Source organism: Poecilia mexicana, unplaced genomic scaffold (genome assembly GCF_051168715.1).
Source record: "Poecilia mexicana isolate PSO_F unplaced genomic scaffold, ASM5116871v1 scaffold_19, whole genome shotgun sequence".
Lineage (NCBI taxonomy): Eukaryota > Metazoa > Chordata > Actinopteri > Cyprinodontiformes > Poeciliidae > Poecilia > Poecilia mexicana.
In genome coordinates this window covers 5,671,151-5,691,356 of record NW_028263388.1, presented here as the reverse complement: position 1 = coordinate 5,691,356, position 20,206 = coordinate 5,671,151, and the positions used below count along the sequence as shown (strand labels likewise).

At 39.0% G+C, this 20,206-nt stretch overlaps 1 protein-coding gene across 2 annotated transcripts; it reads left to right on the top strand.

Moving 5' to 3' along the window:
• The first annotated feature begins 292 nt into the window (after nucleotides 1-292).
• Nucleotides 293-19,980, top strand: frmpd2 (FERM and PDZ domain containing 2). Of its 2 annotated transcripts, XM_088000872.1 has the most exons (28): nucleotides 293-425; nucleotides 596-759; nucleotides 1,622-1,687; nucleotides 1,773-1,952; nucleotides 2,042-2,117; nucleotides 4,939-5,026; nucleotides 6,489-6,543; nucleotides 6,619-6,645; nucleotides 6,756-6,827; nucleotides 6,912-7,086; nucleotides 7,194-7,329; nucleotides 7,616-7,754; nucleotides 8,533-8,685; nucleotides 8,766-8,951; nucleotides 9,037-9,196; nucleotides 9,358-9,535; nucleotides 10,073-10,173; nucleotides 10,333-10,413; nucleotides 11,180-11,287; nucleotides 11,574-11,690; nucleotides 13,247-13,428; nucleotides 14,464-14,562; nucleotides 15,240-15,333; nucleotides 15,428-15,513; nucleotides 16,585-16,780; nucleotides 18,585-18,799; nucleotides 19,714-19,780; nucleotides 19,848-19,980. In XM_088000872.1, exons 1-28 carry the CDS (start codon nucleotides 293-295, stop codon nucleotides 19,883-19,885), a joined length of 3,372 nt encoding a protein of 1,123 aa, XP_087856998.1. In that variant the 3' UTR covers nucleotides 19,886-19,980. The 2 variants fall into 2 exon arrangements, with proteins under 2 accessions (XP_087856998.1, XP_014853441.2); XM_014997955.2 differs by having other exon boundaries at nucleotides 6,489-6,645; nucleotides 10,070-10,173.
• Nucleotides 19,981-20,206: the final 226 nt, after the last annotated feature.

The following is a 20,206-nucleotide window of genomic DNA, read 5'->3' as shown; positions in this document are numbered from 1 at the left end:
TCACTAATCCTCTAATGTCTCCTCATCCAGCATTTCTCGCACACAATACAAGGTCATCGGTAAATATCTGTTTCTATTTCAGAGAAAAGATGAGCAGAATTAAATGTTGAATTAGTGTTGGATTTATTCCAGCCTCTCTCTCTTTAAATCCTACTAAACCGTAGGCTTATTGGTGAACAAAATGTGTAGGGTACCTTTTTAAAACTTCAAATGTATCAGTATGGTTGTGCTCAATGCAAACGGTCCAGACCATTTAATTCATAGCCTTGTGCCATTTTTGCATGTGTAGCCCATGTGCAGCAGGATGGGCACATTTGTGACCCTGACGGAGGTGCTGGAAGCCCGGGGTTCACCACTGGAAGAGGACGAGGTCTGGTGTCTGCTGCTGGCCACCGCTGATGCCTTACTGGACATCTCCAAAAAAGGTGACCACGTACAAACCTACACATACGAGAACTGTACCTTCTTAAACATACAGTTTGTAAGAATCTGCAGACTCATAGAAAAAGGTTGAAACAGCGCACTAGATGAACTAGATGATTGTAGGTTGGTGTAACAATGTCTTGGTAAAGAGTTTGTGGTCTGCTGTGTTTAGGTCCAGGTAATATGTGTACTGTGTTGAGCCCTGGCTCAGTGCTACTGTCAGCCAATGGGAGCCTGGCCTTCAAGAGCTGCGCACGAAGTGAAGACGTGGCTTCTTACACAGCTCCCGAGGTCCAGCAGGGTCTCACTCCTTCCACCAGGGCTGCTGCTGAAAAGGTCTGAGAGCGGGAAAACCTTTCTTCTGCTTACAAAAAAAAAAAAAAATCACTAAAGTTCCTGTTGGTTATTAACCTGGGTGAAGACCTGGTTAACCTTAGTGCCCCGGTACATGTTAGCAACAAGCTGTGGTATGCCTGAATACCACCACAGTACGACATGTAGAAAAAATAACTACCGTACATAATTACCCCTAGGAAGAATCCTTTTATGTCTGTATGAACATTATGCTAATGAGCTGCTAAATTGATACACAGACTGAATGTTCATAGGTATTGACCTCACTAAGAATAAACCTGAAACCTCCCTCTTAGTGAAGTTTGAAATGTTATGTTTTTAGCTTTGAACAGTTAATTATTCATGAGGGATGTAATAACCATATGTGTACATAAGAGATTTGAAGAACTCCCCAAAAGTTCAGAATACTCAAGTGTGGGATGTTCTAAGCTGTTTTCAACATGTTCTATTAGCAATTAGCACAGTTAGCACTGTTCGCCAACTATAACAGCACTCTGTACAGCAGTCATTTTTACATTTTAATTATTCTTTACTTAATTATAATGTTCTACAGAGAAATTTACAACTCCGTTGTGCTCTGTGGCAGATAGCTCAGGCAAATAAAATAAAATAATGTGCTTTTGTACTCTGGTTAGCTTTGTGGATTTTAGCTTCAGCTTTTTAGCTTCTTGAAGCCTCTCGTTGTTCCTCTGCCAAGCTCTGAAGTTCACTCCCCAGTTTTTATTGCCATTAATATCTGAAATAGTTCCCCACAGCACAACTTTTGTGAAAAAAAAAAAAAAAAAAAAACTGTACCTATTTTTGAATAAAATGTCTAAAACAGTATTGTGTGTATGACCCTCAGGTGGTAGTATACTCACTGGGAATGACTCTTTACTGGTGCGCTGATTATCACCTTCCTCAGAATCAGGTATGTTCTTCACTGCTTTTCTTCTCATCCCGGTCGCTGTCTTCCATTCTCTAAGCAGTTTTGGGTTTTGCTGGCCTCTCCTCAGCCAGTCCAGATAAGCACAGAGCTGGAGGGTTTGCTGCTGAGCATGTGTGAGGACATGGCGGTGAGGAGGACCGACCTCCTGACTGTGCTGGAGACCTGCGAGTTCCATCACAAGTCCTCCATGCTGCCATCCCCAGAGCGCCTCATCAGGCAGCTGGTAGAGGATGTCTACAGAAACTCGGCAAGTGGTCGCATTTTCTTCCTCTTTGTTTTTTCTGTAAAAGCAGTTCTTTGCTTGCTTAATTGAGCCGGAACGTGCTGTCTCTACAGGCCGATCACGTGGCCATGACTGAAAACGGATCCCAGCTAACAGACCGCAGTCAGATGGTCAGGGATAGATTACACAGTAAGAAGCTCATCCCATTTGTTTGAGCTGAAGTTTGACATCGTTTGTCTTTTTCAATAGTGTGCTTATTGGCTTTCTTGCCAAGAGACACAGATATTAATACAACTGTTCGCAAAGCAAAGTACTAAATATGTCCACAGTAAGCTTTTCCATGACAAGTTCTCAACAAACAGTTTCACAACAGCTGCGTTTCCATTACAAATGTGGGTCAGTCTTTGAGTATATTCTGCTAATGTCAAAAAAACACAATTTTGCAAAGACGTTGTTTCCATTAAATGAAAAATTAAATGAAAATTACACATGAATAAGCTTGTTCACGTGATAAGTCATTAAAAAACATGCAGTGCTATGATCCTCCAACTACTTCAGCGATGGTGGTAGTGCTCATCATCTGCAATGTCTGGAAAAAATAAAAACATAATTCTCCTTCTAGTTCCTGTTGTTTTCACCAGTGGTAACATGTGGCTGTTGATCATGTGACTAGTGTGATGTGAAAAACGTGTTTTGATACGACTGAAAAACCACTTTGTATTAGAGCAAAAACATTTATCGAAATTGTTGTGTTTTCATTAGCAAATTTATTTTCATAGTTTCAATTTGCGCAATTTTGCGGTTAATGGAAACCCAGCTGCAGATAGATACCAGTAATTGTACAGAAACAAAAGACATTGTAGATTATTGCTAAAATCAAAGATGCATAGTACAGCTAAATAATATTTGCAAAAATCTGGGTAGAAACCCTAAAAAAAAAAAAATTCCAACAGGGCTTGATTAGTAAATAAAAGCAGTATTTCCTTGATGGAGACAGATAATTATTACTGGTGCACTTCCACCACAGAGCTGTTTGATCCGATTTAAACGGACCAGAGTCCGTTTCCTCAAATAATCCACTTTGCTTGGGAAAGTGTGAAAGCTCATCTGAACTCTGGACTGATCAGTTGAACTTTGATCCACCTGGAATCATCACCTGGAGTTTAAGTGTTGCTATGTAGCAACCCAAAGACAAAGTTTCATACATGTGATTTCTGAATATGGAACCAGGATGCCTTTAAGTCCTTGCGGGTAGGGCTGAAACGATTAATCGTGATGAATCGATTATTGAAATAATCATCAACTAGTGTTATCGATTATTGTTAACTATAATATACAGACCCCAAAAAAGGCAATTTTGCTGAAATAAAGTCAGAGTAATAATTAAGCCAAAACTGTACAAAAATATATACAATTTGCATTTAAAATGGCTCAGAACTCCTCAAGAAGCCTAGTGTTAACTTTACCTGGAAAAAATACTGCAAAAAATTACATAAAATCTCATATTAAGCATATTTTGCTATGTAATCATGAATAGGTTAATCCAAAAACACAATCACCAGACACTGTATTGATGTTAAGTCAGGCAGAAAGGGCTGAGCTTTTCACATTTTGATGTTAGAAGTAATGTTTTAGTTGCAGATGCATCTACAAATGATCGTCCACAAAATGAATGCTATGTTATTGCATTTTAGGCAAATCAAAAATCTGAAACATTTGCATTAAATTGATGAGGTCCATTTCTATGTTGACTTTCTTGAAACCACAGTTGCTGTCAATTTTGCTTAAATTACACATTATTTTTTTATATGCATATTGTGCTATTTTTAAAAATTACTGATATCTTTGGACAAAAAGAAAATTTTCAGTGACTTCTGTAAAGTGGAAGACAAAGAAAAACAGGATTGTGAAAGCTGGTGTCTGTAAAGAGCAAAACAAAACAGTAGTAGTAAGTGTGGATTCGTGTTAAGAATGGCAAAGTTAAACCTGACCCAGCCTCTAAGTAGAAATAAGTGCCTCAGACTGAACGGCTAACGCTGAAGCTAAAAATGTTAAATAAGAGAGTGGAATACTTCAGAATGTGTTTTTCATACATTTTTCACTCTCGTTTAATATTTTTAGCTTTAGCGTTAGCTTTATCCGTTAGTCTGAGGTATTTATTTAAGGGCCATTGTTTTAAGAATATTTGTCTTTTGATAAAGGTGCTAGTGAGTAGCACGGTCTTTTGATTTTTACAGTCTATCTTTTCAAAGAAAATATCAAATAGTAAGGCTAATAGAAAAAATGCTAACCCAAGATGTTGCAAGAGCAATTTAAACACAAAGTAGTCACCTTGCAGGGGGGATAGTTCCAACCTTTACATACAATTTTGAGGGAAAACAGCTCAGTAAGCTAAGCAAGTTAAAAGTGCCTCAGAATGTCCCATCTAATTTCTTTAATTAGTGCATAAGCTGAAAAGCTGTGGCGAGCCGTTTCCCTCTGCACCGCGTCTTTAAGCTGGCTTACTGGAACCGTTGAAGGTCCAGCGCATAGACGGTGGCGACATTTAAAAACTCAAAAACGGTCAGGAGGGCTTCCTGCACCATGATTTGATAGACAAGTGCTTACTCCAAAGTCCGGAACATATTGACTGTTCATTGGAAAATCATATGATAAATAATGTCCAGCTTTTCTGCAAAACAGAAGTGAGACGGTGAAAGTTATAACCCCTAGTAGCTAACTTCACGTTTCAATATGGCCTCTTCTCGCATCAACAGTAGTGAGCTGCGGTGGAAACATGTTTGTTTTACAATACATGTAAAAGTGTGTCTAAATTAATGGTATATGGGGCACCTTGATGTTTATAGTTTGGGGGTGTTAATTTCACTATTAATTTATTAGCCAGGAAGCTAATAAGTCTATTTTTCAAAATATGCAATTATTAAGCTTATTTAGAACAGACACAGCACCAGAACCTAATGTATAAGATGCAAAACTGCCAAAGCAACTACTAATCTAATGTGTGTTTCAGGAGGATCTTTCAGTAACTCGACATGGACCCTAAAAAAGAAGATCCACAGAACCTTTTCAGGAACATCGTATCCAGCTGATACTACAGGGTAAGGAGTCCAAATATATTCTACGCTGACTAAAACGCACTCAGAGGTATAATCAGAGGAGTAAATCCTTGCAAATCTTGATTCCTTTGCAGTCAGTAGAACCTTGTTTTCATTTATTAATCTAAATAATATTGAGTATGGTAAAATATAGCTAGTTTTAATAGATACACCTGGTAGATATTCCAACTCCAGTGCATTCAGGATGCACTTAGGCATCCAGACATGGTAGAGAACATTGTGGTTGGTACCAAACAGATCAGTTGTGATTATTAGAAATAGCTTATCTACTGGTGTCAGAGGTCAAATTTGAATGGAAAGGCTGGTTTGAGATAACAGAAGAACTACATCAACTGAATAAATACATTTATTAATCATTTTAATAATTCTAACTGGACTAAAACAAAATAAGTTTGGTCTGATTTAGCTTCAGGTTCAGGTAGTGAGGAAAAAAAGAATGTGCATGTCTTTTTATTTGGTGTATGTAAACTACTGGTTTTAACTAAGTCAAGTCTAATCTTGAAGAAGACGGTAACAGTAAAAATCAACACTGGGTGGGAGCTAACAACAAGGAACTGAAGATTGTTGGCAATGATTTTGTCACATCAGACAAAATCATTGCCTGGTTTGATGAGTTGCAATTCTAGCTGAGATGAGCATGGATCCTTGTGTTTCTTGGTGGTGGTTTACTGGTGTGTGGGATATTTTCTCAGTACATGCTGGGCCTCTTAGTATCCACTGAATGTCATTGGATGTCACAGCCTACGTGAGCTCTGACCATATGAAACTGATTTGGCATCAACTGTGTTTCCACTGATGAGTTTTTATGCACATTTTGAAAAATCACATTAAAAATGGTTGATGGAAATAACAAAAATTCAAAATAACTTCTCAGTCTTGCAAAAAAAAAAAAACGGGGGGGGGGAGGGTTTATCCTTGCTGGAGGTGGTTTTTGGCTTTTCTGAAAAAGAGTTAATACACTAAGCAGAAGATGGAAACACGTGTCAAATAAGATCTAACAAATGACTCCATCCACTGGTGGGACTGTGCCTTACCAGAGGCATAAAACTAGCCAATGTGTTCACTGTAATCCACAGTGAATTTTCCTCAGTTTAACTAAATACATTTGGAGCGTGGTGGAATGAGAGATTAGCATCATAGATGTGCAGCTGACAAATCTGCACAACCGAATGATGCTAGCATGTCAATGTGATCCAAAGTCTTTGAAGAATGTGTCCGACTACGACACCTTGTACCTATGCCACAAAGATTTAAAGTAGCTTTGAATGCAAAAGGGGGTCCAACCTAACAAGGTGCATCAAATACAGTATTCAATGAGTGTATACAACACAAACTCTCTATGGTATTGCTAAATTCATGGATATATTTAGTTCCAAGCCATTATCTCGTAAGTGACAGATGTTATCTCCTATCCAACTGAGGCTAGAAAATTCTCTTACCCCAGGATTCCCTCGGGAGGTCGGCTCAGAGAAAGTTATCCCAGCTGGCAGCATCTGAACCGTACCCACTGCAGCCCGTACATGGATGGCAATCGAACTACCAGCGCAAGATCCCTCCCGCAGTTCGAGTCCACAATGAGTTTGAATGACAAGAAAATGAAAGTGAGGCAGCATTTCATGCTCTACGGTATCAAAAATAAATTGAACTCTTATTTAAATGGCATCTATTATGTCCTATTAGAGATTCCTCTCCCTTCTTTTCTGGGTTGTAGGAGATGGGTCCTGAGTTTCTCAGAGTTTTAGAGGAACCCCTTGTCGTTTTGGAGCTGCCTGGATCCATCCTGGTAAGTCCATGCTCTCCAAAACTACTTTCAAGCATCTTTGCTTTTTTTGGATGTCAAGTTTAATCCTCTGCCCCCTTTCCCTAGACAAAAAAAGGGAAGTCTCCAGCCACCCATAGAGAGCTCAGTGTGGTGATGCCAAATGGTCAAAGCATCCTGGTCAAGTGTGAAGTGAAAACCAGAGGAGGGGATGTGTTTGACATGATCGTGGCTCATTCAAACCTCGTGGAACACTTCTATTTTGGCCTTGCATATATAGATGGTAAAATGATTGAAGCGATTGGTTTGCTGTGACTACCTGTTGAATTGGTCTTTCTATGTAAAGCCACTTACCAAGTCTCTCTGATCTTGTCTCTGTTCTGTGGTCAGATAATGAGTTTTTCTTCATTGATAATGACACCAAGATTTCCAAAGTGGCTCCAGATAGCTGGAAGAAAGTGCCTACAACAACTTTTGTCCTTTTCTTCAGGATCAAATTCTTTGTGAACAACATTTCTCTTCTTTTGTAAGACATTCTTTTTTTATTATTATTGGTGAGGGTAGACACTTGATAGCAAGTGCTCCAGCTTACGGTTTACTAAAATAGTTTCCTGTGACAAGTCTTAATAGATTCACTAGTAGAAGAAACTTTCTCTCATGATCAGGAAATACTTCAAAGATTCTAATTATGCGTGCTAGACCTACAGCTCCAGTTGATTTTCTGCTGGAAAAGATCAGGAGTTACCAATAGAGGAAGTAAAAGTTTCCCAACTGATCCTGAGTAACTTAATGTCCCTGGTTTCCTCTCTTAGGCACAAACAGACCCGTCATCAGTACTACCTCCAGCTTAGGAGGGACCTTTTAGAAGACAGACTGTCCTGCCATGAGGAGACTGCTCTGTACCTGGGAGGTCTGGCCTTGCAGACAGAGTATGGAGACTGCATGCCTGAGGTTGTACATTAAAGAAGAATGACAATACAGTGGACCGCCCAGTAATTGTAGGGGTTAGGCACCTGGGCTTCCCATGAATAGCCAATATCCGTGAATGAGACCCCTTCTAAAAATTCTTAAGAGTCAATTTTATTGGTTCAAACATCAAATATACCTTAATTTGAATTAACATACACAGTGGAAACAGTTTTGGCACTACCATAGAAGCTAACGTCTATAGTTTTCCTTATTTTTGCCATAAGGGGTTGGCGCCAATATTCTCAAGCCTACTTCAATGCGTCAACTATAAACCTAGCTTTACTCACCATAGCCTTAGATTCTAAAAATCTATTATTTTTGTCTATGGCATAAGCTTGGTGAAGACAGTTAAATGTTTGCAGTTGGTTTTTGTAGTTTAGTTGTTTCCTTTTCTCATACTTCACTTGAAGAACTCTTTAGGGAAGGCACGCCCCTTACTTTGAAAACCCCTGATTTAAAGCATTTAAGTGAGGCAAAATAGTAAAAACAGAAGACATTTGTAAGGCAGGAATTAAATCCTGATGTCTATAGTCCAAGTCATTGACATTCCAATCAGTGCCAGTTTATGATATAGTATGGTGGCATCTTGTAGGGGGTTGCATTAGCCCCTGCCACATCTCTCCCCAGATCATCCTATTAGAATTCTCTATTAAAAGAAGTTGCGTTTTCATCATATAAAGATGCATTGTGTAGTAATCATTGTGTTGTATACACAATGAAATGTAATATGTTGTGAAAGCCTGTACTCTACTCCGTTTAGGTGTATGGTAGAAACTACTACCGACCTGACCAGTACATCTCCAAGAGTGTGATGGAGAAACGTGCCTTGCCTTACATTCAGGCAGAGCTGCTGAGACTTCATGCCAATAATGCCCAAATGCTCACAGATGAATCAGAGGTTGAATTCCTGAAGGTAGCAAAATACTTAGAAACAATAAAACTCACGATGCTCCATCGACCGCTTCTACAAGTGATGGCTGTTCTGTTCTGCAGGTTTGTCAGCAGTTGCCTGAATACGGCGTCTTGTTCCACCGTGTGATACGGGAGAAAAGGCCTTCGGATGGAGAGATTGTTCTCGGAGTTTGTGCCAAAGGTGTCATTGTCTACGAGGTTAAAGATGGCTGCCGGACCACTGCTCAGAACTTCTTCTGGAGGGAGACGTCTACCATCTCCTCTAGCGTGAGAGAGTCCTCCACAGTGGCACGTGACATTCTCACATGTTTCGGTTCGCGGTCTAAAACGTGCCTTTTTTATGAATCTGCAGAAGCGAAAATTTATAATCGAGTGCCGCGGCAGCCGGAAGAAATACGTCTTCATCACAGAGAAGTCCAGGATAGCCAAGTACTTGTGTAACCTCTGTTCTGCCCAGCACAAGTTTAACAATGAGATGAGCTCCCGGCAGCTAAGCCACAGCCTGGTCTCAGGTAAGGTTTGGCTGCGTAGACGTCCGCTGCCAGACTTTCTTTGTAGTTTCATTGCACGCATTTAGCAGAAGGGACTACATTCCACCGCAAGCTCTGCGCTTCAGCCGCTACTCTTGCATGCTGTAGAGGATAGCAAGCATAACCTCTGCATCTTTGTCCAGAGGACAACATTGTGCAGTACGCAGCTGTGTGCCGCGCTCAGAGCAGCCAGCTCAAATCCATTTCGTGTTCCGAGACGCCCCAGGACGACAGCGGCCTGACCACGCCACAGAAAGAGTCTCTGACCAAACTGTGTGATGACGTCACGGCCAGAATCGAGGCCCGTGTGAAACATCACAGGTATTTCTTTCACCTTTTGTACTAATCAGGGTTTCCGCCAGTGTATTATAAGTCTGGTGGGTCTCCAGGCTTTACATGCATCACCACCAGACTAAGCGTTGATTATTTATTATAGTTTTTCTTATAGTTATATTATAGTTTTTCTTACAGTGATAGCAAAGAGAGGTTAAAGAGTCTCTTTGGTGAAACGGCTGGAAGCATAATGGAAACATAGTAAACTCAGTACTTTGTTTATTCAGCAGAACTCTGTAACAACTGCCTGTGTTTACCGGTTACATGCTAACAACTTCAGCTAATGAAATGACAAGTCACAGATAAAAGATCAACAAGTTTTGGACACTTTAATTAGGATGAAACAACTGAAGTGCAAAAAATTAATATGTATAAATGTAAATGTATAGATGCTTTCCACAGAAAACCATGAAATGTACTTGCTTGTTTTCCTCTTGAAAACATGACTTCCCCCTATGCACAACATCTAAACTATTTTATGTAAATTTATTTCTCATCTCTCTCCTTCATGTGTTCCTATAGCAGCACCTGCTCCAGCAGCCAGCGCAGCAGCACAGGTTTACGCTCTCCATCCTGTTCCCAGAGGAGTGGATCGGAGGCCCATTCCGGATCCCCAGCAGCCCGAGGCACAGTGTCTTCACACTTACAGCCCAGCTTTCATGTGCTTGTGTGCTTCTGTTCTAGTCAGCCAGTAGTTTCCCCTTCAAGAGAATTTCGTGTCTCCTCACTCATTCAGAGCGATTTCTCCTTTTGGCTAATGGTTGGTCGTATCACTCGTCTAACAGAAACGCCACCTAAACTGGGCACTCCTTCGGAGAGGGAAGTCGTCTGTATTTCGCTGAAGAAAGACCCAAAACTAGGCTTGGGTAAGGATATCACTCTGCACTGCATATAACCTAGAATTTATAACTCCTAGTTATTGCTAAATGTTTTCCTAGGGTTACAATGTGAATACTAGCTGTCGGCGTGTTGACAATTATTAGCAAAACACTGCATCCCTTTTTCACTCTCTATATTACACATACATTTAAAATTTAGTGTGTAATGTCGACAACTTGACAGGTAAAACCGGTGGGAATCATTGTTGGCGAGCAGCTTTTTGCCCTCCAGCAGGAAGCTGGGGGGCGGGGTCTTGCTCATGTGATGTCACACTGCAACATGTCAACAGAAGCAGTCCTGATCCCGCCCACTGAGTTTGATGTGTGAAGTTGACGGTTTAAATTCATTCATGATGCGCTCCAGAACATGAAGAATTTACCAGACATGAAATACTAATATGTAGTTTTTAAAATGGAGTCAATACATTTAATCGAGACTCATACAATTAATTCTATATTTAATAGTGTTGTATTTATTTCTAGTCTAAAAAAAAAAAAATTATGACGCATTAAAATAATTATAACAGAAGGTACTTATCTAGTGTAATTTGGCACTTTTCACTCCATAATAAACAGCCTGTCATCAAAATCTAATTTTTCTGGCATTTCATTTTTGGTAATTTTAACTGACCTGAAACAGGAAACGTTTGGTCCAGTTTGACATCAGGCAGTGAGCACAAAAAAAAACAAAAAAAAAAACGGTTAATGTCTCATTTTATCCAGTTTATTTAAACTGTAACTTGTACTTACACAGGTATAGTTATAGTCGGAGAGGACGCAATAGGCCGCTATGACTTGGGCATTTTTATTGCCTCCATTGTGCCTGGAGGACCTGCAGACAAGGACGGACGCATCAGACCAGGTACATGCCTATAATACTAAAGCATATTCATTCTACATTAAATAATACTTGAAAATGTATCATCTAGATTTCTTTTCATGTAGGGATGCCTTTTATTTATTTATTTTTTTAAAACAATTAGTCTCTAAACGTTGCTCTAATGTCTAAATCTTACTTATTGAATTCTTCCACACCTTTGATGAATGACTGTGGGCAGTGTGTATCAAGTCATGTGCTCAGAAGGACAAAGATTGTGTTCCGCATGCTCTGGTGGGGTCACCCTTTAATGTTTGACCTTTGCCTTCAGGGGGTCGCCTGATATCCCTGAACCATGTCAGCCTGGAGGGCGTCACTTTTAGCGAGGCAGCAGAGGTCATGGAGGGCAGCCCTGAGGAAGTGCAGCTCATTGTCTCTCAGCCTAAAGGTGCTTCACGTGCTCTATATCAATAGTAGAGCGCTAGTAGTCATCTGGTGTTCTTTGTCTCAGTGTTGTTTGAGTAATTACTCCACAGATGCATATATTTTAACACGATGTAAAATGGTTACTAGATATTTGTTTCATTTCTATCCTTTACTGTTCGAGTTTGCCCTTTTATCTTTAGTCATTTTAATTGTGGGAGTTTTTGTTAGCATTAAGGCTACACCCTATAACTGAGAATGTATAATTTGATGTGGGCTTTCTATTTCTGGAGACAAAATAAAATAAAAATATCTTGGGGGAACTATCTGGATGGAAAATCTATTCAAAACAGTTTCTTCAGTACTAATTTAGTAGCAGATTAAGTGTCAACATGTTGAACAGGTGCCTTGCTAGCTTGTTTGATAGCTTAAACACAGGCAGTTAAAAATGCTTTTCTATATACCGGTACTTCAAAAAACCTACATGATAATTCAAGTCACAAATTCAAATATATCTTAGAAAAAAAATACAACTGTTTTTAATTGAAATAAATTCAATACAATTTCTCTAGATTAACTGGCAGAATAGGCGTTAGGTAGCATCTTTAACAGACAACTTGCTAGCTTGATTTGTTGTCAAGTTATCATGTTTACAGAGTCACAGTCATGTCCAGAAATTTTTTTTAAGTATACAATATAACTGAGAAAACATACATGCTACTTCGACTGAAATTTGAAATTACACATTAGAAAATATATTTGAAAAAAAAAAAAAGTTTTCTTTAAAACTGAAATAAATTCAAAGAAATAATTTTAAAAAGCTAAGAGTTTTCAGTTAGCATGTTTGCCAGACACTGAGCTGTTTGCCTAAAAGTAAACACACACAGCATTCAAAAATGTATTTCTGAAAATTAATATAGTTAAAGTATATCTTCAAAAAATGTATGTCCTAACTTGATTTGTATATTTTAGACTTTTTTTATGCATAAAAAAAGTCTAAAGAAACTCTGAAATTAAAGTCATAATTCTGCCGTTTCACTTTGAATTAAATATCATAATTTTGGAATATAAAGAAAGTGAGCACATAAAGAAACAGACCGTCTAGGTTTCAGTTAGCATGTTTACTTCGGTTAGTTTGCGCATTTGCACTTTGAAAGAATAGAGGAAGGTTAAAGCAATTCTGTCTGAAAATAGCCCTTTCCACAAAAACATTTCATGGATTCAGATGAGTAACTCTGCTTTGGTAAATGATGATTGTCTGCTAGCCAGAAACGACAGCTGACCTTACTAATCTAGTTAGCATCCGGGCTAGCTTAGTTCAAACAGAACAGCTGTAGCTGGAACAAAAACCTACTGTGGTTTAATATGAAAGTAGAAAAATTAATCTATAACCCTATACCCCTTCTACCTGATTTACTAAACCTTGGGTTGTTTGTACATAACATGTATTGCTTGCATTTCATTACTTATTTGATACTAAATCAAGTCTGGTTTCTAGTTAAAGCATTAAAAATAAATAAACAAAACGTCTCAGTACTGAAAAGAAAAGCAAAGAATGAAGTTTTGATTTTATCTCCACAGTCCCACTAAGTCCCATCAGCATTCGCTCTCCCGTGTTGAGAAAATATGGGTCCCAGACTACACTGATGACAGACGGACGTTCAGGAGACGATAGCCTGGATGAGATTGTCTCCGTCATGATGACACCAAAAGCCTCCAACAGGCTGCACGTCCCACGGGACGTACGAGCCCCCAATACACAGGTAGAGCCATTTTAGTGGACATATTTTATTTCTTTTTATTAATTCAGTAACTCGGTTCACCAAGTGAAACTTATGATATAAATGAATTACAAAGACTGATGTTTTCAGGCTCTATTCCTGTTATGGTTTTCCAACGTACAGCTAATGAAGACAACAATTTAAATTGGAATATTACATCAGACCACTAAAAACCATTTTTAATTTACATATTTGGGATTAATGAAGAGGAAGTTTAACACCTGCATAAGTGTTATTTTAAAAGATACTTTAAATCTGACAAACAAGCCTCAGCTGAACACATATTCTATTCTACTGAAAATGACTTGATGTAAATTAGTGTAGAAAAAAAAGGAAAACATGATGGAACACCAAACCTGAGCAACAGCACATAACACAATGGCTACTTAAACCATAAAATACAAAAGTATAATATGATATAAAGTGAAAATTTATAAAATTATGACAAGCCTAATCTACCTGTTTTTTTTTTTTATTTATTTTTTTTACAACAGTGACCTATTGTGACAAAAAGTATAATTCAGAGACTAAAATTCTATCAATCATAACATATTTGCTCCAGTTCTGACCAGCATTGTCGCTGCAATGAGAATGGGTATCAGCAGCTCTATTTCTCCAGATGTCTGGTACCATGCCTTACTTAAGCCACTGTGAAAAACACAGTGGCAGTGGATGGAAGCAGCTGAAAATCTCACTCTAAATGAATGACACATTGCTCATCATGATTCATCTAGTTTTACTGTAGATATCAAATTATTTTTTTGAGGACACTGACAACACTCAAACTCAAACTACACTTAGTTCTTCCTTTTCATGATGTCATTTGTATTCATATTCAGTCAACTCCTTAAGGTGTGTATTTTTGAAAAACTGTCTTTTCTCCTTGTTGCTTCTGTGTTCCCTTCAAACATTTTGGCTTAAATCTTGATCTTTTCTGCTGTTGGGATATTCTCATTATTTACTACTTGGACTAATACACAATGTAATGACAAGGTCCTTGTGTTTTATTTGCCTAAGGACGGCTGCCCTACACCTCCATCTCTGAACTGTGTGGGGCCAGAGGAGATCTCTGTGGAGCTCAAGAAGATCTCTGGAAATCTGGGCATCAGCATCTCTGTGAGTGTTTGGCAAGTTTTTAGGTTGCAACGCATGGCGGTTTTCCAGCTTTACTTTCGAAAACCTGTCATTCTGATAAATGTGCTTTCAATGCTGGCAGTGAATGGTCAACTGTAGCACCTGATCTGAAGCAGTGGGCCCCAAAGACTCTTCCACTTAAGCTGATTAACATCTGAGGTCTGACAGGATTAGATGGGGATGCCAAGGGTTGGCTCATCCACACTGATAAACTCAGCAAAACTGAGCCAGAGCATGACACAGAACTTTACACCAACAAAATACAGCATGTCAGATTATAAGGACATTATTAAATCTTAGTTTTAATCTATAAATGATGTATTAAATATGTATTATGAGGAAATATAGTTCTCAAACTAAATATTACAAATTTAGAAAGTTTCTGTATAAACCCTAATGACTGTGGTTGAGTGAATCTAAAGCACAACTGTAACCAAGCAGGAAAAAGAAACATGTATGACAAAACACAAGTTCATCTTATAACCAATTAGCATGAAAAAATGACTCTCTTGACAAGAATGACAAGAATGTTTTTAATTAAAGTCTATATTTACCACTTTAGGTAAATATATGTAGTTGCTCTTATAAGGTGCTAAGTACATAAAATGACTCAGCATATCATGAATGCAACTAAGGAAATCCTCTTCTTAACTAACTAGGGTGGAGCAAACACTAACATTCAAAACGGGGGAATCTACATCAAGAGTCTTGTTCCAGGAGGGGCAGCAGAGAGAGACGGACGTTTACACACAGGTACCACACTTCCGTTTCAAACGTATCAATGTGTAAAATCTGATCAGTCTGACTGTTTTTCCATCTTCATTTTTCACTTTTTTTTAATTTACAGGTGATAGAATTTTGGAGGTTGATGGGATTAACTTTCATGGGTTCACCTACCAGCAGGCTGTGGAGTGTCTGGGTAAAACCGGGGAGGTAAAGGACAACATGAGAGCAAAGAACTTGCATATGCAGATGACAATTGGAAGTTTGGTATATCAAAAGCTAATTTTGGAAATGTTTGCAGAACACATTTCAGTTGGGACAAGTCCCAGTAAAATGAAGCCTAGAGATTCTGATACCATCTCCAATGTAATAATCATGATCTGGTCAAGGTTTTTGAACTTAACTGATAAGCATAATGGACGGGAATAGCATGGGTTTGAACTGCACTCCAAAGATCTGCAATTCTTCTGCTCGACCCACCAATACATTCATCATCTCCCACTTATCCAAAATCTGGTAATAAGGATAATGAGTATGGGGAATTTTTGGCTCAGTTTTTCTTTACCACAAAGAGCTATGCAACGCCTCCATTACAGCAAATAGAGCTCCAATCCATCTATCTTCTCCTGCTTGCACCATCAATCATCAACAAGACACCAACGTGCTCTCCACTCGAGGCAATCGCTGACCCAAACCCAGAGAGAAAAGTTCATGTTTTGGCAGTTAAGAACCATTGCCTCAGACTTGAAGGAACCGATTCTGAACATTGGCCAGTTCAGACCTGACTGCAATATGCTGTAGTAGTACCTACTGGACGGAGGTCATGGCCTGCGAAAGCCAAGAGAACTACTAAATCCACAAAAAGAAATGACGAGCCCTTCAGGTTTCCAAACTAGACACCCTCCTCTCCAGGACTGTACCTTGAGATTCTGATCATGAATTTCAGGGTCTTGAAGCCCCTCCTGGTGGAGTCCAACATGCCCCAGGAACAGGATTAAGATTCTGACTAGAATATGGATACAGCTCTTTGTTCATAGTGGGACTGGATAGCTGTCAGGATTGTCACTGGCACACCGTACTCCCTACAAAATGCTTCAAGGTCATGACCGTCTTTTCTAAGGCAGTTTTTTTTTTTTTTTTTACAAAAGTGGCCAAATATGCTTAAAATACTAGGCCTTATTTAGCAAAGACAGACATAGATTTGGTTGCAGAAATCTTCATATGACATGTTCAAATCTGTCTTGTGAGGGCTATTCATTCCTCTGCTCTTCTATCATCTAGGTGGTCTACTTTGTTGTGAAACGGGAGTCAGTCAGCCTGCCTAAAGTTTCTGTGATTGCTGACACAGACAGTCCGGTGTCCAATCAGAGAGCTTGTCAAACCACCAGCCATCTGAGACTCAACAGCTCGTCATCCCTCAGCTCTCCCACAAGCACAAGGTCTGACCGTTCCAGAGACTACAGCTTCGTCACTGATGGTAGGACATTTCAACGCAGGTTAGGACCAGCGGACTGAACTGCACAGCACTAAAAAGTCTGAAGTCATTACAAATATTAGATAACTAGCAGTACACTGATTGTAAAATGTAACAGAACCACATTTAGCAGCAATAACCTCAAATAGTTATTCTCCGGCTGTTGAGGAGGAATTTTGGAACCGTCTTCTTTCTGTTGTTTCAGATGACTAAGACCTTCATGTTCACAAACTCTTAAGATCCCACTGCAAAGTCAGTTCCAGTTAAATAAGTACAAGTGTGACATTTTATATATTGTCCTCCACAGGGGCGTCGCCATAGTGGTCCATAAAACAGTATTGATCCTATGGTAATTAGAACCTAGGGCTGGACAATATGCTGGAAAACAAGTGTTTCATATCAGTCGATATCTATAGTTATTGATTGTTTTTTTGTTTGTTTGTTTTAAATATCTGAAATACTGCCAACTGATGATGTAACCTTTCCTCCTTTATCCAGTTTCCTCTCAAGCTGTTGCACTCATTTTCTCCGTTCACTCCATGCCGTTGTTTTTTTTTTTATTTTTAAGAAGTTATGAGGTACGATGATGGAACCTAAAACATGTCATTCAATAGGTTGTTGCTAGGTAACCAAAGAGTGAGTGGGTTAGTTGATGCCGTCAACCTAGCTTAGTTGCAAATGCCTTTCCTCTGCCTACGTCTCCCAGAATGCTGTGCATTCCTGAATTGGAGTTCAGTGGAATTATTGAACATTATATTGGACGTATTATCTATTGATATTTATCATGCCTTTATTGTGATATGCATTGTTATTGAATTATTGCCCAGCCCTAGAGCCCAATGCTAACTACCACAAATGCTAATTTATTTAATGTCATAGCAGTTCTTATATCTATTTATTGGAAAGGCTAAGTGTGATTGTTATTTGAATTTTTTACATACAGCAACATTTGTTTACTAGTCGTCAACAAGCCGTCTGTCATACATCTGTAATATCCGTCAAAAGCCCAAACTGCCCACAGATGGCTCTAATTTCAGTTGTATCCAGAAGGAGTGAAATGTATTTCACTCTCAATGTTGAATTATCATATTGCCTTATATATTTTCTATTGAGAACACTGAGCTATGAAATTACGACTCACTCTATCAAACTGTAAATGATACAGAAAATGCAACGAAAGCAAAGTGTCTGTTAGTGTGGACAGAGCCTTAGGATATATGTTGATGCAATAAAAAGGATGATATAATCTTCCATTAGCAGTGGCAGGAGCAATGATATGGAAATGTTATGTCTTACTTAGCATTTAAATGAGTTGCATCCATCAAGGAAAATATCGTTTCAGCCTTTACTGGGATAATATCAGTTCCATTAGAAATGCATCGGAGCGCTCACGGCATCATCAAAAGTTTAGTTCGTCATTCAATACTGTTGAATCCATAGCTCTTCTGTAAAATGGCCGACTACAATTTTCTTAAGTCAAAACGCCGCATGAGTGCTAGAGCTCATCATCATGTAATTGTTTACATCCATCACTGCCATGTTTTTATTTGACTTATCACGTGAACAAGCTTACTCACGTGTGACTTCAATTAGATTTCTTCTTCAGTATTAAACTACAAAACTGTGTTTTTCCGACATTAGCAAAATATCACACAAAAAAGAGCACATTTGTAATGGACAAGCAGCTACTGTTTGGGTTTCATTTGTCCTTTCTTTCCCACATCCGTTTCTTCTATCCAACCTCCAACACAACCTTTGACCTTATCACATTGCTTCACTGTCCTGCCTCCTCCTCCAAAACCCCAAGAAAATGTCAAGGAGGTGACTCTGACCAAGGACGTCAATGGTCTGGGATTTAGTTTCCTGATGTGTGAGATGGACCCACCCACCAAGGACTTCAGCAGCCTGGTCCGGATAAAGCAGCTCTTCCCTGGCCAGCCTGCGGAGCAAAGCGGCCGAATTCAGGAGGGAGATGTCCTGCTGGCTATCAACGGCCAGTCGCTAAAGGAGCTGTCCTATCCAGTATGTGTAAAATTGAGTTTTTAAATTGTTTGTTACTGTTGTCATGACTGTAAATGGTTGTTAACTAGATACTTTTAGGTATTCATTTGAAGCGATGGCTGTGTTGGTGTCTGTGTTCAGAAGCTAACAGAAGCAGGCCAGAGTCATCAAGTTTGTCCTGTTTTAAAACAACTCCAGTCTCAAAGCTGTCATCACGATTTACACAAATGCACTTTCTTTAACCATTAATTAACCTTTCGTCACATTTATATGTCGTGGAAATTTTTTTTAAAATGGCAACTAAAGAGGAAATTAAGATCGGAGGTGGTGCACCACCAATCATCTTCCTGTGTGAAACAGGAACTTTCATAATCTTTGGCGTTTTGTTTTTTTTGTTTTGAGATTTGTCACTCTTTGTTTTTCATATTTAACTAATTAGTTTTAAGATTCCTCATGCTTTTGTAGGTGAGAATTTAGTTTTTGTATTCTTTCTTTCCTTGGCTCCTTGTGTATAGGGTTAATCATGTCAATGTCCTTTTAGTTTCTGTGTAATCTTAAGTTTGTAGTTCTTAGTTTTTACTAAGAACTGTTTGCTTTTCATTTTTCCTCTCTGCATTTGGATCAATTATTACACCACTACAATAATAGACATAAATGATAAAACTCATAATTACTTTAAATGGTTTAAGTTAATGTTTTTTTAATACAGATTTTACACTTAGCTTACTTTTCTATTACATAATGAGCCAGAATGACCAACTCATTCAGGTTTATGCTAAATGAAGACAGCAAGAGAGTTATCTGCAGCAGAAACTACAGTTGTTTCTTATCGCCGTACAATTGTACTTAACTTCAAAAGTTGTGAAATATCCTTCATGAATGAGCCTCAGTGAACCCTGATATCTGTGTAAGCCACTGTTCATCTCTTGGTGCAGAAAGTGCTAAAGCTGTTCAAGAACTCCCCAGCTGAAGTGAGGCTAACTCTCTGTCGGCCGTCGCCAGGTACAAACATCCACTCATCTTGAAAAAGATCCACCCGTCATCTTCTCTAACTCCTCTGTCTCTGCAGGGATTCTCCCTTCCATGGACCATTTCACCGGAACCTGATCCACCTTTTGAGCTTTACACCAGCACTGGTTGACGTTTTGAAGCAACATCATGCTTTCAGATGAAACAGGAGGTGGTGATGGATAACTGAAGGCTTACAGTTGTTCTGACCTGTTAGCAGAATGCTGTTGGCACTGTGGAAAGGTCAGCATTGTTTCTGATAAACAGCTACATTCGGGAAATGCACCGAGTACTCATCTAGATACCAGAATCATTCGCAATCCGACCACAAAGAAACTCAAATCTTGTGGTTTTTTTCCGCTCAGTGACTGCACCATACCTAAACACTACCGAGCCAGGTTTATCTGTATGCCATCATTC

What these genes read in the sequence shown, in the direction of transcription:
- frmpd2 (XM_014997955.2), top strand. Translation starts at nt 293, where the DNA reads ATGTGCAGCAGGATGGGCACATTTGTGACCCTGACGGAGGTGCTGGAA. An exon ending in ACTGGACATCTCCAAAAAAG is followed by an intron (nt 426 to 595) that starts GTGACCACGTAC and finishes TGCTGTGTTTAG; the next exon opens with GTCCAGGTAATATGTGTACT. An exon ending in ATCTGGGCATCAGCATCTCT is followed by an intron (nt 14,563 to 15,239) that starts GTGAGTGTTTGG and finishes TTAACTAACTAG; the next exon opens with GGTGGAGCAAACACTAACAT.